The sequence below is a fragment of the Epinephelus lanceolatus genome, chromosome 1 (genome assembly GCF_041903045.1).
Source record: "Epinephelus lanceolatus isolate andai-2023 chromosome 1, ASM4190304v1, whole genome shotgun sequence".
In the NCBI taxonomy this organism is placed as follows: domain Eukaryota; kingdom Metazoa; phylum Chordata; class Actinopteri; order Perciformes; family Serranidae; genus Epinephelus; species Epinephelus lanceolatus.
Window position 1 is genome coordinate 31,299,498 of NC_135734.1, and position 20,072 is coordinate 31,319,569.

At 43.4% G+C, this 20,072-nt stretch overlaps 1 protein-coding gene across 4 annotated transcripts in view; it reads left to right on the forward strand.

Annotated features, from left to right (window-relative positions):
* The window catches only part of pax7a (paired box 7a), a 49,553-nt gene extending 40,517 nt beyond the window's left edge, over nt 1-9,036 (forward strand). For all 4 annotated transcript variants that reach the window (XM_033626901.2, XM_033626903.2, XM_033626902.2 and 1 more), the window contains 2 exons: nt 4,843-5,092; nt 6,243-9,036. In XM_033626901.2, the coding sequence (XP_033482792.1) occupies nt 4,843-5,092; nt 6,243-6,358 (366 nt within the window). In that variant the 3' untranslated portion in view covers nt 6,359-9,036. The remainder of the gene's footprint in view (nt 1-4,842; nt 5,093-6,242) is intronic.
* Nucleotides 9,037-20,072: the final 11,036 nt, after the last annotated feature.

Here is a 20,072-nt window from a genome sequence, read left to right on the forward strand (position 1 = left end):
GCTGGGCCGGCCCTCTCATGTGAGGGATGGGGGAAGGGTGGGATGATGTGGGAGCAGGAGTCGACTGACTCGATGGGGTGGTGGGGGGGACCATGATATTTTCATTTGTTATTTATTCCTTCATATTTGTTAAGTGTCAGGTTATTAGATGTTTGGATTTGAGGGATCTGAAGCAATTAAAATTAAAGTTAAAGAAAATATCTAGATTTTTCTCTGCATGTAAACACAGTATCTTTATAAATATATTCTGGCAGTTGTCAAAGTCAGACACTTTCCAGACAGTGAATCTGTGCGACTCCCGGGTCACAGAATTAAGCAGTATATTCTCTTCCTGTAATCACACCCTCAGGACTGGCCTTCAAATATTGATCTGAAATTCAGTGTCATCACTGTGGATCTTTAATCACTCCCTGCTGAAGCGAGTATCAGCCGGGCAGATCTGTTAAGGTGCAAGATGCTATTCTGCAGCACTCAGATAACTTACAGACATTTGGAGTGCTCATTTTTCCCTGCCTGCCCCGGTGACCTCTGCCTAACTTAAAGGTACATCTTGGGGGCATTTTGATTTGGGCAGAACAGGGTGCTATCGGTGACAGAGGAACTAATCCAGTCTTGCGCAGATTAAGAGTATTTGTGGAGTGGGGTGTGTTGGCGCTGGCGCCGGGAATGGAACAGAAGGGGCTCCTATCAGCTCTCCAGGCAGGCTAGCCCTCAGGCCAGCGCAGTCCTACAGGAGTCTTTGTACTTCCCAAAGCCTCCACTTTCCTCTCACTCACTCTATATCACTTTCTCTTCCCTCCTCTGCCCCCCCCCCTCGCCCTCTTTCTATAGGCTATCATATTTTCACTGCCCCATTTCCTCTCTTTACATTTGTGAATTGTGTTGTTTTAGTCCAATGTAAGAGTTCATGTGTCCAGTTATTATCGTCAAGTGCTCAATTGACACAAATATCTTTTTTTTAAAAACATAAATTCTGCACATTTAAATAGTGCATGAGATAGTAGAAGTAATTTTTTAAAGTGCATTAAAGCCAACAAGTTTTAATAAACCAAACTGGGCTGTCACAGCTCATCTACACTCTGTTTCGTTGCAGACTTTTCCCCCTCGTCTTTTTGTTTTTATTTTTTTCTTGTATCACTCACAGTGTTTCTCTCAGCTCTCTCTCCGCCACATTGTTTTATTCTGGAAAGAAATCCAACAAAGAACATCTCGTCAAACATTCGCGCAGACAAAAAAAATTGTAATTTGACTGTTGAAGAAATTAGGGAGGTATGAAAGGGCCTCTTTTTGTGTTTCAAGTGCGCTATTTATTTATCTGAAAGGATGCACATTGTATCAATTTACACTCCCCCCATTCACTTCGCCACAGGCTGGAGGGCTCAGAAGTTGAGAGAATTAATTACTTTTTTATTATTATTTATAAAGTAATCTATCTGTAGAGAGGGAGCTGGAAAAAGGAGAAGGAGAGGGTGAGGGGAGGAGGAGAGAGGGGGGGGTTAGAGAGGCAGGGAACGCCCTGGAGCATTGTCCTTTAAACTAGGTCCTGGCTCACATTATCTCCCAAACCAGCACTCACACAACGTCGAACAACAAACGAACTCTGGGCTGCTGAGGACGCTGTATGCAAGGGAAGAGAGGGAGGTGGGGGGAGAGGAGAGGAGGGAGGGAGGGAGGAAGTCGTCTCTGCGAGAGTGTAAAAAGCATGTTAGGAAAAATAATGTGGTTGTTAAGATTTTTTTTTCTCAACTCTTAAATTTTACACTTATTCAAACTCCACAAGTCTTGTTTAATGCACCTGTGTGTACACTGAGAGGAGTAATTTAACACTCGAGTGATGTCCTGGTGCACCGGATCCCGTTCAGCGCAACTCCATCAAATATTGCATCAACAATTACCTTCAAAAAAACACATTCATGTCAAGCTGTGTGCATGTTATATGTATAAAAACCTTAAAAAACAAAAAGCTTTTTACTCCTCTCTGAGAGTGAGTTTACTGACTTGGAGTTTGTCAGCAGGAAGCGTGCCAGAATTTGAGATCTATAAAGTTTCATGTAGCAACAGAGATATGCGAGGGTATCCAGCTGCAAATGTTTTTTACGAGCTTATATGACAAAGTATCATTTAACCCCTGAATGTGAAGTGAGAGGAGTTTATGGGGACATCAAAGCAGCAAAGCCAGGCAATTAAAACTGACCCATGGAAAACATGAAATACTGTAGATGTGGGTGGAAGAAGACAACTTCAGCTCTGTCTTTTAGAAATGATGTTTATCTGCAACTAATTTGAAACAGCAAATACGTTTTTAACACTTTATATTTATTGTTTTTACCAAGTGTTATAAAAAGGTAGGGAAAAAAGGTGGTCCAGATTGCCCTGTCTCTCAGGAGCTATTCATCCCTGTGACATAGTCTCTGTCCATTTCTCCCAGTTCTTTCGACATCGCTCCTCTTGGGTCCTCATCCTGTGGGTTAACAGTTCCACATCATATCATTCGTTCACAATTTTCACCCATTCATCTTGTGTTGGTGGTTCTGCCTCGTACCATCTCCTGATGATGGCCTTTTTACAGGCTGCCAATAATAATAATAATAATAATAATTGTGGTGTAATAAAGAATCTAATTATATCTTCCGACAGTGCTCTCTGCAAATAAGGAAATATGTTTTTGAGGGAAACATAATAACGTTTTTTATTAACATAATGAGGAGATGTTGCTCGTTAACGTACCTGACGAGTCATAAAATGTTGACACAGAATGTATCCAAATGTTCACTGACAATGTGTTTTATTTGTTAGACAATCTTCAAATACAGTATCCAATCGTAGTGACTACAGCATTGTTTTTGTTATTACCTTTTATATTAATATTTAAACAAAAACACAATCTTAATCAAAGTGCCTTTGCTGCCCACACCACAGTCAGGAGTCAGGATGCAAACCCAAAGTTCTGGTGTCAAGGTCCTGTACTTTGTACACAAATGTAATTTGTATGTAAGACAGGGTTGCTGAGAGGCTGAAGTGACTCCAAGTTTCCAACATAGTTGAACGTGGAGCTCACCTTCTCCCCTCTAGTAAATTTCAGATCATTAAGTCTTCTGGAAAATGGACGACTGAAGGACAGCGACTTCCTCACAGATGACAACACTTGTTAGACTCTAAAGTGGCCGAGCCAAGCTAATTCGCTAAAATAGCAAAGCTGCCGCAATGTCAACGATAAGAAGTCATTTTCTTTTGAGGAACTTTTATGAGCATGAATAATAATCGAGCCAATTGTTGGCTATTCTGTTTCATAAGGAAGCGATGGAATCAAGCTTCAATTAACCAATGACTAAAATGGACTCATGCCCTCCAGCTGTCTCTCTCAGGACACTTAACAAGCTCAACCCCCCCCCCCCCCCCCCACTCCTTCACTCTCAGCCATCACAACCCATCAGGACACACACTCCTCTCATCCTCCTCAGAGTGTGCAGCTCGGCTCCATATGGGAGGAAGCATCACATGTGTCCGGCATGAAGAGGGCCATGAATCTCCCTCTTATGGATACATGTCACATGCTTTGTCCGCAGATGTGGAGGGGACGGAGGGGTAGTTGGGGGGGGGGGTTTCCATACTGATAGAATTAACATGTGGAAATGACTAACCAGCCTTTATGTTTCTGATGTGCTTCATATTTCCTGGGAGGCCTTTTCTAAAGATATGATTAATTTGCAGAATATGGTTAATTTTCCCTCGGTGGGATCTTCCTGGCCTAGTGCATCATTTGTGGACTGTTTGGCTCGCCTCTATGTTTGCAGCCTATGTGTGTGTGCGTGCGTGCATGTGTCCGTTCATGTGTGCATGCATGCAAACATATGTCTGCGTGTGCATCACCCCTGTGTAACCACCTCCATGATGGGCTAATTGGTTTAGCAGCCAGGGGGCCAAAGGCCAGTGCAGCATAGCAAAACTCAACATGAACCTGATGTTGAAGGGAAGGCTGCCCTGCTATAGGAGGGAAGCATGTGTGGGACAATTCCCTTTTTACCACCCCCCCTCCCACACACTCTCACACACTCCACTTTCCTTTTTCACTTAAAGAAACTCGCAGCATAAGAAAACTAAATTCTTCACAGTGTTCTGGGCCTCTGTGCTTCAGACTGGGGTAGCACTAGAGGTAATCTCTTCCATTTTAACATATTTTGAGACCTTCTTCTGACGAGTGTCACATGCTATTACATTAATCTAGAATATTGAATTGGAAGCTTTTATGCACTATGAATAATATACACACTGTGATATTCAAGCGAGCCTCAACCTGCAGTATCAGCGGGCCCCTCAGTAAGGTTTGTGGAGCCTACTTTGTGTGGGGATCTGAGGGGATCATTTACCAGTTCCAACTCCATTACTATTCATGAGATGGGTAGGCTAGGGGCGAGGGATTAGGGACTCCCTTGGTGCTTGTTGTGCTGTAGGCTCGGGCTCAGGCCTCAGGCTCCGGGACAGGGGCTGTCTGGCACGGATGGTGGGTCTATTATCACCCTGGGACCCTTCTGTCCCACAGCAGAACACTTACTGGCAGCGCCAGCTAATGGAAACAGTCTCTCTTGTTCCCTTTCTCCTTTTTTTAACCTCATCACCCTCCTCGTATCCTTCCCCCTGCTCTTAAAAAAAAAAAATTGACGGGGAAGTTTTTCCCTTTCCCTATTTCAAAGTTGAAATGGTATATTTCTATTGGCATCTTTACCGTGAAGTGCTAGGGTGGCACTATATTTGCAGAAAAAAGTACTTTCCCTCAACTCTGTCAATGCTTTGATCCTCAATTTTCCAAATTTCTAACATCCTCCGTTCCCCCTTCCCCCCCAGGTGATGAGTATCCTGAGTAACCCCAGCGCCGTACCCTCCCAGCCCCAGCACGACTTTTCCATTTCCCCCCTGCACAGCAGCCTGGAGAGCTCCAACCCCATCTCAGCCAGCTGCAGCCAGCGCTCTGACACCATCAAGAGTGTGGACAGCCTGGCTTCCTCCCAGTCGTACTGCCCCCCCACCTACAGCGCCACCAGCTACAGCGTGGACCCCGTCACTGCAGGCTACCAGTACAGCCAGTACGGCCAGAGTGAGTAAACCCTGCGTTAACATTTATACACTGTGCGTTTGTTTCAAGCTCCAGTTGTTGTGCTTTTGTCTTTTTATGTCCAAACCAGACTCAGTCCTTCATGCCCTCCTCTTAAGTTGACCACATTTAAAACTCCCAGGCAGGAGAGCCTCCTGACCTTTGCACCCCGGTTGGTGGAGGCAGACACGTGCTCTTGATAAAGACCCCCCCCTCACACCACCAACACCACCACCATCCTCCTAGAGAGCTGCCTTAGTCACACCCCACTCCACTTGGATGGGAAAGAGGAGAGGGCCACTTCAAAGAACGGCACACCCTCAGGGGCCACAGTGTCCTCTTGCCCACCTCTCTCCCTCTTTCCCTCTTTCTCTCTTCCCCATCACACACACACATACACATACCCTGAGGGCAGGAAAGAGTTAGCTTTATTAGATTAGCATAATTGACTGATGCTGTCACAGCCATTCATAAGAGGTAAAATGAAGCACACTTCCCCAACAAGCCAGCCTGCGCCAGCTAGCCCACATTTGTTTGTATTTATGTGCAGCTTCTCGTCGTCATCTGCTGCATTGTGCATCTTTTTTTTTTTTAAAATGTTATTTGTGTTGTGGTGCGTGAATGCACGTGAGCGCGTGCCAACCCGTCACGTTTTTGTGTGTGCGCACCAGTGTTTTGTCAGCAAGCGAGAAACTGATGGCAGTGCGGATGTGAGCTGATGTGAGGTTAATTAAGATGGTGATTGAGCACAGTAGATGGGTAATGAATGGAGGAGAGAGGAGAGAGCTGCTGTCTGAGGATGAAAATGATCGGCCATGTGGAGTGTGGAGGGCATGAAATCAGAGATGCCAAGTGTAATGAAGACTGGCACACAGAACACACACGGGGACCCGTCTGAGTGACAGCATGGAGACTTTACCAGGATGCACATGCTCCGTGCCAGCAGCGTGCCAACCTCAGACAAGGGACAGGGGAGGGGTTTTTATCTTTCACTCTCTCGCTGTGAATTGTTTTTCGTTTGACTCACTCGCTTCTGCCACAACTTATTTCAGCCTTAATCAGAGGAATGAAATGAGACTGAATGGGACATATGTCTCAGGAATCTACCACCTGTCTGATGTGTGTGTTTCTCTGTCTTTTTGTCCCTGCGCAGCTGCCGTAGACTACCTGGCCAAGAACGTGAGCTTGTCCACCCAGAGGAGGATGAAACTGGGAGACCACTCGGCCGTGCTGGGACTGCTGCAGGTGGAGACGGGACAGGCCTACTAAAGCCCTCTCCTCCGCCCGGGTTGCACCCTGCACCACTCTCCTCAGCCCTCTGCCGCCCTCCTCCATGCTCCATCAAGTCTGGACTCCAACTCCAGCTCGCCTCTCTGCTGCTTGCTCTGCAGCCCCGGCCATGACATCAGCGCACAGACATGCAGCCTCGCTGTGTACCAGAGAAAGTGACGCTTGCGGGCGTGACAAGACACTTCGGGGAATGGAACTAAACTTTTCACGCCATTGTCAACCACCAGGCGGCTCTGCACCCTCTCTTCTCAATCTCTGGGCGTCTCTGCCTGCTCCTTGTACTCCCCCCCGCCCCCCAGTCCCAAACCCTGTTTTGTTTTGCTCCGAAGACCAGACAGAACCCCAGAACCCCCGAGGATGGTCGGCCGCCTTGGCCCGGGTTCCTGTTTGTCATGGCTGCAGTCCAGCACACATTTAGAGCCATCAACAACATGTACTTTGACCTTGCTATTCATAGTAGTTAACAAAGCCAATATCATTTGAACGACTCTTATTCCTTTTTGATATTGTTAAGATTATTGTTGCTGTTATATGATTATGGTTAATGTGATTTATGTTGTTCTTTGATTCCATTCGTATCTCTTTTCTCTGTTAGATGTTGGTGTGTAAAACACAGTGTGGATGACTGAGACGATTCGGGAGTGAGTGTCTGTTGCGTGTGCATGTTCTCGCGTGTCGGCACAGTCACACAAAGAGAGGATGATTGTTTTCCAAGCTGCTGTTCCTCTGCCTGTTCCCTGAGCTCTAATGTTCGTGAGCGATTTGACCTTCCCACTTTCATATTCATCTTGACATTCCTAAAGAACTTGGCCACTCTGTGGGAAGTCTGGCTGGATGGATTCTGCAGGGAATTAAAGCAGCGTTTTGGCGGCCAATAGCTTTCCCCTTCTAACCTCCATCCCATCCTTAGCCGTGGTCCATGGGGAGGGGGGCATTGTTTGCAAAAACAGGATTGGGGAAATTAATGTATTTTGTTTAGAAATATGGACCTTGCCAAGGAGGGCTAACTCAATTCCCCCTCTACTCCTCCCAAATCCCATCTGCCGGGGAACCCTGTGTGACTTTAACAGTGTAAAGCAGATTAAATCACACAGAAATAATGTCAAAGCTAATTCACAGTGACCCTTCCCATTACTAGCCAGTATTTGTGTTTTTATAGAGTAATTAGCTCATTTTGTAAATGCACCTTCGGTTGGTTTCCACGCTCAGACTAAACAAGCATTCCTGTGAAACATTCCTCCGCCTCCATCCACGAATAAACTACAAGCATTCCAACGCTTTCTGTTACCAGATTAAAAAGTACACAAGCTGTGCCATTCACATGCACTCTGGAAAATCATTTAATCCAGTCAGTTGTGAAAGGGCACAGGTAACACCGCTGATTGGCCCCCCTCTCTGGCTTGGACCGGAGCCCCCCCTTCTAATCCTCCGCTTTGACGTACTCACTGAAATGTACAAAAAGAAGAAAAAATGTAGTGGATACGAGACGTTTGTGTAGCACTCATAGTTGACTTTGACACAATCCAGGACCAGCCGTTCCCTTGAGATGTGTGAGATATTTTTCAGTGTGACGACGACGATGTTCACTTTATCTCAATACAGGATTTTGGTCCTCAGTCGCCTTTACAAACTGAAACCTGTACAGTAGCTGGAGCAGATTGTGTATTGTTTGTTTATAAAGAGTATGTTTTATACTAAAACAAAACTATCTTGAGTGGTAGGTAAGCAAGGGATCTGTGGAAGTAAATGTTTGATTTGAGTTTCCTTAACTGGCTTGTTTTTCTGTTGGTTTTGTTTTAATTGTATTTAATTGGTTTACCTGTTTTGACCAAAACTTCTGTTCCTGTTTTTGGGCCCAGGTAAGAATGAATTTGTATAAATTAGTAAAATATAAATTCCATTAAAAATGTTCCAATTAAAAAATGTATAAAGAGGATTAAACTGAGCTCGATGGAAAGTGACAGCTTGGTGACGGATCGACTCCCTGGACCACAGGACAGCTGTATATTTGGAAGGTGGCTGGACGAAACATCCGAGGGTGTTTTTGACCACCTGATCTCACAGACTGATTATAAGTGCAGACCAGACTTGACTGGACCATGGACCTAGCGCACCTGAGACTCCGGTGTGGGACTTCACCAACGGTTCAGCACGGTGAAGCTTGTGAACGCAGCCTCTCTGCTCTGGGAAACTGAATCGAGTCACGTTTGATCTGTGGACCAATAAGACTTCACGGAGAAGAAGTCGATGTAACGCTGACTCCGCACTGAATCGCAGCAGCTCCAGCTGTTCCGCTTAGACGCCTCACTCATGTGTATATTTTAAAAAGGAAGAATTTTAGACTCGTCTTTAGTGTATCAAACCCATTTCTAACACTTGCGTCAATAAACATTTGGATATTTAAAGCATACAACACCTTATCCCCCCTCTCTCCTGTCTGTTTGACCCTTAACCTGTTTAGTTGCTTTCTGACATCTGTGCTTTGCTTTACTCCTTTTTCTGTTCCGCATGTGTGTATATTATCATGGTATAATTTATTCTGCTGTATGAAGTATTAGAGTAGTGGGAAACTTGTACTGGTATTTACTACCTTCAGCCTGTTGGTGTGTTTACTGTAACACTGGCGTAACTGTTATCAATTAAAGATCCAAAACTGACTCTTCCAGTCGCCTCTTTTTTAGTGTGAAGTGTGAAGTGTGTTCTGCGTGTGTTTAAAACGTGTAAAATTCAAATTCCTGGTGGTGTTAGTGTGTGTGGAGTAGTGCGATATGAAAAATTAATCTACATTAATTTTCATAAATGATTTTTAAGTCATTTTGTAAACAAAAATGAGAGAAATTCTCTGTCAGCTCCTCAAATGTGAGAATTTGCTGTTGTATATCATTGAATATCTTTGACCTTTTTTCTTTATTGCTGTTCCAGGGCAGTAAATTTATATTGGACACATTCCCACAATATTCAGATATGCTCATAATGCCCCACAATATTGATTAAAAAATATAAATACAAAAATTTGCCATGTTACAACAGGCAACCCTGCACCACTGTCCAAAATAGTAATTCGCAAATCTAACTTCAATCAAAAATAAACTTGACAAATTGCCACTGTCATGTTACTGGTGCTGGTCAGGGGTTCCTCCAAGGGGGTCCTGAGGGGTAATGGCCCCTCTGTAACAATTGCTGCCCCCCCACTGGCCGCTTCTACCAAAACTAATTGGAGGCCAACATTACTGCCTTTAGGAGGCGGTGGAGTTCTTATTTTTTAAGCTAGATCGAAGGTACTAACATCTTGTGAAACGTGACAACCTACAGCATCCATTGGTACCAATTATGTTATATTATTACTAAAATAAGAAACCAAAATATATCTGTATACAATTACCAATGTCTCCTAATTAACATAGTCTTCAACTAGCCTATGTACGATAACAGCATAATAAAATTCCTAAAATTCAGTATGAGCTTTTAGTTTCAATGTGCCACCCCAAGACTTTCAGTGGCTCCATCTGGCCACCCCTATGAAGCTGCTAGTATTATGGCGGGGTTTGTTCTGGTGGTGTTGCCGTATCCCAGCAGAGGCTGTTGCTAGTGTGTTTAGGTTCAATTAATGTTGAACACTGTATTAAAAAGTGGAAAACTACAGTACAATGTAAAAAGGGTTTTAGTTAGGCTGCATCGCCATCGATTGTTAGGTTTTGTCATTAAAATGGGGTTAAAAATGGTTATCTTCTCACAATGTTATGCTAAATTCCTGTCAGAACGTTAGCTAGCTAGCATACATTCTATGTATTAAGTGTAATTGATGGCTGGACGCGCAACACTTTTGAAGAATGTTGCTAGACCGAAATTACGTATTTACGATAGAAAAAGTATGGCACAACACTTTTCTTTCATGTCGTGCACCAGGAGAAGTTTGTTATGTCGCTGACATCGACATATTCTTTGTGCAATATAAATGGTGGGAGCGCCATGGAGTTTTATATCCACATCGACTCCAACCCGCATTCAGTGTTTCTGTCCACAGAAAAAGCCATGTGTCAGCAGCAGCTCTTCCGGAGCTGAGAGGAGAGCGGATGGCCAAACTGCCTCCACCAGGCTGACTGACAGCAGACATTAGCCTTTACTGAACCAAAATACTTTTAATTCCAGCGTCTTGGGAGGAAATCAACAGTGTTTGTATTTATTGATTCATATTTGCCAGCCCACCGTAGCAACTGAGGGAAATCAGACAGATCGATTAATGAATATATGGATAATAAAACACATACAGTGGGATATTTGTGTGGTTTTAAACAGCTGTCTGTGCAGTTCTCTAAACGTGACAGAAATAGACTTGGGCCTCAAAAAAATGCAGTGTCTCTGATTACCATGACGGCTACTGAAACCCTTCACGAAACATAAATTAAAAACTCTTCAGAAGTGTCACGTGCCCAACCATAAATCAGCATTTAGCTAGCGAACAGCCGATAAAATCAGAGCATATTCCACTTGCTAGCTTTACATGAAGCTAAGATCTGTTCATGTTCCATCGGTTGATGATGGGAAACTTATTATTGTATAATCGTACTATTAATAACAGCTCAACCCAGACCTCCCAGCAGACTTGGTCCCCCCTAACGTTAATGCAATGGCTACGACCTTGGCAAGGCATTACTGTAAAACTTCATAATTTGAGGTAGCCAACAACCTGGTTTTATACATCTTAAGACCTTCTATTAAAAAAATGATCTGCTTGGCTACCAGACCAGGCCTCTATTTGAGACAGGCCTTTATTTGTTAAAATGTGTAGCCACACCGGGCTAGTGAAAGGGACTAGGCTTTTAATTTAACTTTTATGGTAATTACAGTATATACTGGGGGGGTATACTTCCCAAAATTCAAATATGCTCAAAATGTCACCCCCAATGTATTGATAAAAAACATAAATTAAAAAAACAAACAAACAAAAAAAAAAAACGATTCTACGACAGGCAACCACGCACCTTTGTCCAAAATAATCACTGGCAAATGTCTAATCATGAATAAACTTAACAAACCATTACTACCTCTGCTAACTGCCGGGGAATGTCCAAGTGGTGTTGCCGTACCTCAGCTGTTGTTTGACAGTTGTGTTTGGGTACAAATAATGTCTATTTCATTACTTTCAAATAAATTATTGGCTATTATATTGGTTAAATCACTGTCGATTTCATAAATGTTATCTTCTCGCAATGTTTCGCTAAATTTCGGTCAGACCGTTAGCTAGCTACATTCTGCGTATTAGTTAGCAAACTGCTCACACGTCCTGAGCATATTCTACTAGCTTTGCTAAAGTTAGGAACGGTTTATGTTCCCAAACAAATTGGTGAAGACACACTTTGGGTTCTGATGTGTATTTTTTAGAATTTCTTGCATTTATTAGAGTTCATTTAATGATTAATAGAAAACAAATCATTAATACAATCATGTAGGTGGCAGCCCTAGTGTGAAGTTTATACCTGCACCTGTCCTCATACTGTAAACATGCACACATTTGCACATAGCCCGTGCATGTGTGTGTCCTCCATGTGTGTTCAAGTACATTAGCGGAGCCAGCGGGGCCACCAGTCGACTGTTCCAGTGCTGGTGATGTGATTAGGGAGTGATGAGAGCTCAGACGTCCCAGACTCAGAGACACAGACTGAGAGCGTGTCTGGTTGCAGCTGTAGGAAGTCATTCATTGTGCCCACTGACCAGCAGCGGCTCTCCTCTCCCGCCGCTGACCGGGGAATGTTGTCTGCAAATCTCTGTGGTATGGTGTGAATGCTGGGGGGAACTAACCGGTGCGGTGTGGAAGCATCCGCTGTGTTTTATATTACACGTCAGAACAGTTGAGCTCATTCAGCTTTTTACCATCAGCGCTGCTGGAGGTATGTCAAACACGCCTTAGGTATGTTCATTCAGTCCTGACTGATTCTAAACCAACATGGTGGATGTGTCTATATGACATGTCTGTACATAATCCAGTGTAAATTAGCAAAGACAAATCTGCCAAGTTACACTGTGAGAGACGTGTTTACATTTTACATAGTGCAAAATACTTTACTGTTCATTTGCAATTAAATGAAACTAATTAAATGCATCGCTAATCACAAGTATTAACATCATTAACATCAAATTGTATCAGGAGATAAATTTGATGCTAAATAAAGTGAGGACTCATCTGAATAAACTTCTATTTAGACTGCACTATCACGAGGTGACTATCACTCATATTTCATACTTTGTTAAGTATTTGAGAGATCTGAACAGCTCAGCGAGTATAAATAGATGCAGAATGTTTAGTATTCCCTTTAGATTTACAGATTCAAATCAGCCTCAAACTGCAGCGTTATCGCCGCGTTATATCATCCAGGCTCAGTTGGTTGAATTTGATGCAAGTGGAAATTCTCTTCAGCGACTAATTAGAAAACACACATTTGAAATAAAGACAGTGTCATTGGGCTGTGGAGAAGAATGTGAATAGGGTAGGAGTATGGTCAATAGACTATATGAGTTCACTGTGGAGGATTTCAGTGGATCCTCTCAGTATATTCAATGTGCATTGTTAGGTGGCTCTTTGCCTGCTGTGTGTCATCCCTCATATATTCCCCTAAAAGTTTGTGTTCTGGTTGTCCAGATTAGACCTTGGCATGTGCTATGGTTGTCCCCTTTGCTCCAGCTCGTCTCCTGAGGTGCCGGCCCGGGAGTTTTGTCTCCCTCCGGTCTGCTGTCACTCAGACTGGACGAGGTGGCAGCTCAGGCAGTGGTGTGTGGGAGAGCTTTGTGACACTTCCCTCATCTCCTCCTTTGATCCCCTAATTGATTGACTACAGGAGCAGAGGATAAACAGAGCCCACAAGAGCCGATTCCACTCGCCTCTCTGGAGTGGTTTAGATAAAGTGCAGAGGCCCGAGCTCTCCGTGCCTCCTCTCCCCTCTCTATATATGGACACACGGCCATTGAAGGTGGCTCTGTGCCACGGTAGCTTAGCCGTGGGCTGTGTCCTCGGGCCCGGGGCTTGCGTACTGCCCCTGTGCATAAATGGCTGGCGGTAATGGGTTTGTTTAGATCACAGGGATGGAAATGAAACTCCTGAGCCTCGCCGTAGAGACCAGGAGGCCCTATCGCTCAGGAGGCAGCGATAGAGGAGTCGTAGCCTCAGCCTGGTCATACTCACTTTCATATTGAGCCATGGAATAGAGGCTCTGATTCAGATCTAATTTAGGGACCAGGCTCCTGAACCTGGCCATGCTGTGATAAATAACCAGCTGCTGAAGACTCCGGGAAGCCACGAAGAGGAGGAACAGAAACAGGCCCGAGAAAATGTCTCCATTTTAAAGAAAATATGTGTTTGGAAACATGACTTTAGAATGATTTATACCAGATATGATAATTATATTCTAATTTTACAAATCTGTCTTCAGAAAGAGAGTTCAGAGCCGTGTGCAGGTATGCTAAGAAATGATTAAGAGATGCTCTGGGGGTCTTGGTTTTATTCTTTGAGATTATGTGTCACGGGGAGTAAAAAGCTCCCAGCTGTCGCCATGAAAGCACTTACAGTATAATAATCCTCCAAATCCTGTAATTATGCCAGCATACGCCGTGTACCTGAGCCTCAGCTTTGTGCTCGTCACCTCAAGGATCCCACTGACACAGACACAGACGCACAGCTTGGTGTGCATATATCTCCTACCCAACTGTGTGTATTTTGCATAGGGAGAAAATCTTATTTTCAGAACATTTTAGGTATTTTGAATTTCATGGTCACCCCTCTCAGGTATTATAGATAGACAATCTGTCATGTAGAAGTAAAAAGCAGGAGCTCAAATGAGGTATTGTCATAGCTTAAAGTCGTCTGATTTACCAGAGACTGTGCCCCACTTTATAAAATATTTCACCTATATTGCATAGCATCAGTGTACATTCAATTTATGAGATGCAACTTGACTTATTTAAGTGTGCACATACATGCACACATCATCTCACACACCTCCCATAAAGCGGTTTAAAAAAATAAAATGAAAGGAGAAGAAAAAAGTCCAAGTAAAGTTGTAAATCTAAGAAATCGGAGCGAGATAAAAATCACTGTGAAGCCAGGCTTGATTTACATTTAAAATCTGAGCTGTGCTCTCAAACTAATTAATATTAATAACAAAATGGAAATGAGTGCAGTGGCGGCCCTAAGTGAAGAACAAGCTGGGTGCATTCAGTCAGGAGATTCATATATAAGCCCTTTCTCAGGAGAGGTGGGCTCTAAACAGGCGTGACGGCAGGGCATAGACCGCCATACACAGTGACAATTTTTCTAGATAATAGCCTATCACGCAGGATACAATTTAAATTAAAAAATGCAATTTTCACCTTGAAATGAACAAATGATTACAGTTTCTACACAAATTAAGGCATCCAGGCTGTGCCTCAGTACTGTGCCAAGGCCATGAAACCTGACATAATTACCATGAAATACATTTTCAAATATTTGTATTTTGTCCATCGCTTTAAAACATGCCACTCTGCCTTCTGCGGGTTTGTGATCTCACCTTCTGGGGGAAATACATAAAAAAGAGAGAAAATCATCAGAGATGAAAAGCTCTTCAACAGGAGAGATAAAAATGTGGAAAAAAACAACCTCCCATACACACAGTAAATCAGCGCAGCTCTGCACAGCGGCCCCCGGAGCTATCTCTAAAAGCCAAATTACTGCTCCTTATCTAAGGAATCATATCTACTAGTTATCTGCTCCTGAGATAGGCTCCTCTCTCTCTTGTGCCTTGTGCTCATCGCTAGAAATGCTATTTATTTGTGATTACAGACACCCTTTGAATAAAAGATGTTTGTGTTTGAGATCCAAAGTTTCGGCAGATTCTGAACTCCTCAGATTCTTCAGAGAGGAGAGTATTGAAGGCAGAACACCTTATTTGGGCAGGGTTGCTAGGGGTGGTCTGCTGCAGAGAGAGGGATGAAAGTGTAGCCGATGGGAAATATGAGACAAGACCTCAAACTTCTCTGACGCTTCATATCACATATGCTTTCGGAGGGGATTCATACTGAGATGAGGTGTCGAATTGACTTTAAATGCAGAACCTTATGTTTGAAACACATGGAGACAGGAAGTTCTGGCATGTATTTTGTAGAAAGCTGCCAAAAGCTGCAAAGTTTTTTAGAGTTTCTCTACTCGCAGATATTAGTGGCCTTAACTGTGAGGGGAAATATGAAAGTAAAACATCATGTTTCTGGCAAATAAACGGGGATGTAACACACAAACTACCACAAACTTCTCATGTAGTAACATGAGTAGGAGTCTTTGAAGATGAAAACAAACATGATGTGCTCATATATTGAATGTGACCTTGAAGAAATGGACAGAAATTTTTAATTGTAATATTGAAATTGAGAAGTACATCTTTTCTTCGTCTCTAATGTCCATTTCAGTCTAATAAAGGCTCATGAGACTGTGACATTTCAGCCTGGAAATTAGGTTTACTTACACTAAAGACAAAGAATGATTGATGGGGTTAGTGGATAACACTTAAAATAAAGAAGTTTTTGAGCATTAAAAAATTACGTTTGTTTCATTATTGACAGCTTATTAAAATAAGCTGGCCAATTTTGAGTAGAATTGAATTAAATCAATCAATTAAAATATCTTAAACAAAATAATTTGACCACTAAATATCACTACAACATTTGGATGAATATCAAGTTGGTTCAACTTAAGTTTTTCAAGGTCAAAGCAAATCATGTTGGTTGTACTAAACTGATTGAGTTTGTCAGATTTACTCATTAATGCCAGAGTTGGAACTACTTAAAAAGATTAGAGTGTACAACTAATATGAAACAGCATATATGTTTTCAGGGTACATGATGTAGAGAAAATTATTTTCTATGAACATAATGCTGAAATGTTGATACTGAACACAGTGTAATCATAATTACTGCACACATTATATATATTATTACTTAAGCGGCTGTTTTATGTATTAATGGGTACATTATTTATATTTAAGTAGTAATAGATTCAGTATTAATGAGTTACTGGTATAGTACTTTGTACATTGTTTCATTTGTATTTTAATGTGCAGTGTTTAAGTGGAGTCATTGTGTTCCTCTTGGTTATGAGCTAATTGGTTCCTACCTGCCCTTGTTTTGTGGGGACAGGTATGAGTGATACACAAAGTAAGAGAGTGCCTCGTGTTTAACAGTGAAGAGAAGTTGTTGTCTTGCCATGTTGGTAAAAATTAAACGAAGATGAAGAGACAAATGTTGGCGCCGCTTACTTCTGATGAACACCAACAATCAAGAACTGTTACTACCTTTTTGTTTGTTGTTATGATGTTTAACCAAAATCATGATCTATTGCCTGAACCTAAAGGCCCAGACACACCAAAACAACATCAAAGAATAAGTGGTGATAAAGGCCGAGTGTTGTGTTGCCTCACATCGCCTGTGTCTCAGCCAAAAAGTTGCACCTGAACACACCACAAAGATTACAGCCGCCAATCAACTAGCACGTATGTTCTGCACCGTCATAAGAGGAAATAAGTCTCCATAGCAGGAGGCGGCGGCAGTGTGTGTGTTCGTAATTCAGAAAGGAATACTGGATAAACGACAGGACGTGTTCAAGACGCTAGTTAGCCAGTTAGCACAAAAACAAGTGAACAATAACACAAACAATTATACACCTTTTCTGCTGAAGACCTTAGTGACTTGGGGCGTCAGTGGCTTAGTAGTAGAGCAGGCGCCCCATGTACAAGGCTGTTGCAGCAGCGGCCCGGGTTCGACTCCAGCCTGTGGCCCTTTGCTGCATGTCACTCCCTCTCTCTCTCCCCTTCACGCTTGTCTGTCCTGTCAAATAAAGGCTAAAAATGCCCAAAAAAATATCTAAAAAAAAAAAGACCTCAGTGACTTAGAAATAATCGTACTCATGTAACAAGCTTCTTTCAGTCTCACGCCCTCTTGACTTTAGTCATTTGTTTGTTCATTTATTTATTATCTATTTAACAGGGGCAGTGCACAGCGACTTGGCTGCACCAGAGTTAGCTATAAGCTAATGTTCATATAGTCCCTGGGCAGGAAACAGAATCATTTCTCTGTTTGCTTTCTCACTTCCATTTTGCCTCACATGCATGGAGTCGAACAGCCAATCAGAGTGATGTCATTCACCAACAGGCTCCATTGTCGATTCAACATGCTGACGCAGCCGGGAAAAAACCTCACAGGGGCTGACTGGTGCCAACAGTGCGGGACAAACCACAAAAAGTGGGACAACAGACGCTCTCTGTCAGCCCGACATTGACGAATGGCCTACCGTCAGACTGGTGTGTCAGGGCCTGGACGCTAACCCGAAGTTCTGGTGTGAAGGTCCTGCATTTTGTACACCCACCATCCTCCTTTTGAAGTCTGTACATGGTACGTGAATGTTGTGTTTCGTTACCAGAAAGGAGCATTGTCTATGAACATAATCCAGGAAGTGATTTTGTTGCCTCAACAACGTAATTAAGAAAACAGTTTAGTAACATACAAACATAATTTCTAGGACACAGTCTTACCATCATCTACTTTCATGTTTGTTCTTAAAATTTTGATTTTCTTTCAAAGAATTCTTCCAAAATTTAAACAAACCAAAAAACAACTCTTGATTTAAAAAAAAATCTAAAACTAGTTCCCACCCCACGAACCGATTCTCCAACTTATTTGGAGCGCAGTAACTTTTTAAGACTACATATGGCGCTATAATGGACGACATGTCGAGATGAATCTTTCCTCCTCCTTTCCATTTCTTCCCTTCCCTCTCTTTCCCTCCATCTGTTGAAGTCCCTCAGCCAGTGAGGCGCACATCAGATTTCAATAGTTGACCTCTTAATGCTGAGGTCAGTGCTGCACCGGCAGCGATTTCACACTCAAGATGAAAGGGAAATGAACACTGAGGATGCTGGGGGTGACATGGGGCCCTGACCACGCCAGCCATTGCCACTCTAACCGCTTCACTGCACCAGGCTGGGATCTGAAAGGAGCCAAGGAGGAGGCGCTCACATTGAGGTTTGCCACCTGTATAACAACAGTTAAAGCCACTGACCTAAGACAGATACGCACTGATTGGTTTTCAGTGATGTTAAAACTCTGATAATCCCACTTTGTGCCATTGATTTCTGATCAAACTAACAGGAGCAGACACACGTCAAGTGACTCCTCTAACCGGCAGGTCTGCAGCTGAGCTCCCGTGTGACTTTTAAACTCCAGCGAGGCTCTCGGTGTCTCCATGAGCTACTGAACCCTGACAGATTTTCCTTTTCCACCAATGAGCCGGGGCCATCTTAAAAGTCTCCTGATGCTTAGCGTCAGGCTCCCGGGCCTGCCTGCCCGGCGTCAGCGGCTCGTTACTGGTGCATTTCTCCGAGGCCATTATTGAATGAACACTGAGACAAGGCCGGCAGTGAATGGACAGTTTGGTTACACCGCCGTGAGGCTTGAGCTCCTCAGAGTAATGTACCGCTTAAGTACCTGTCAGCTTTATAAAGGGAGGGAGTAGACTGTGTAAATGTGTGTGTAAATAGAGTGTCAGATCAGGACCCCAGGGAGCGGAGGTGGGGAGTGTGCATGTGTGTGTGTGTGTGTCAGTGTGTGTGTGTGTGCTCTTTTGTTCACTGATGCATATGTGAGCGCATGTGTGTGTTAGCGTGTGTGTGCATGTGAGTGTCACAATAATGATCATTTAACCCTCCTCAGCATTCCCCAGGGCTCCACGTTCCCCTTTCGACTTCACAGTGCTCGCGGCTCTCTCTCATGCACGTCTCTCTGTCTCCTTCTCTCTCTCCTTGCCTCCTCTGTCTGCTCCTCACGGCTGGGCACAGTTGGGGAGCAGCTCCTTATTCATTCATGAGAGAGGCACCGGATAAATAAAAAGGTTCATTACTGTGCTAAAGTGTTACTAATGACATGTACCTGCCACTGAGCACCTCCGAAAATCTAATGTGACACACTAGAATGGAAAATCTATTCTGCCGCACCAAGGCCTCCAATGGTGCTAGCACATACTCTATGGAAATTTCTCTCCGCTTGCCCTCCAATTGTGTCTCTCTAAAACCAATATTTACAATCCCATAGCCATTATGTCCTACTACGCCCTCTGCGCCTGCTGTTGCGACCTCCATATTAGCTGAAAATTGGACTTTGCAAACTTAGCAGGGGGGGAAAGAGACTCTTCTCGTAGATGAGAGGGGGCAGCACCAGGGGACTCAGCATGAGGCTCACGGTGCCTCTCAACTCCCTGCCGCCCCAGCCATAAACTGACAACACCCACCGATGGCAAACAAAAACACAGAAAAACACGCTGTGCTGCGTTCCATCATTCAGTCGCTAATAACAACGTCAAATGTGTTTTAATCAAATGCTAATAAAACACTAACTGAGTCCTTCAAACACACCTTACATCTGAGTTTTAATCATGAAAACACTAAAAATCTACTTTGTGTTGTTTCACCGCAGCTCTCTGTTACCACTAAAATGTCTCACTTGATCACGGATGTTCAGCCCTCGGCGTATAGGCGATGCAAATTACCACTTAAGCAGCAAGAACGCTTCTGCATTTGGGTGATTAATAAAGCCAAATGACAGGATAGATGGGAGAGAGGCCGGATGGAGATGCTTCTGGAAATGAGTTAGCATTTTAGCACTTCAGGTTCCCTTGTCTCAA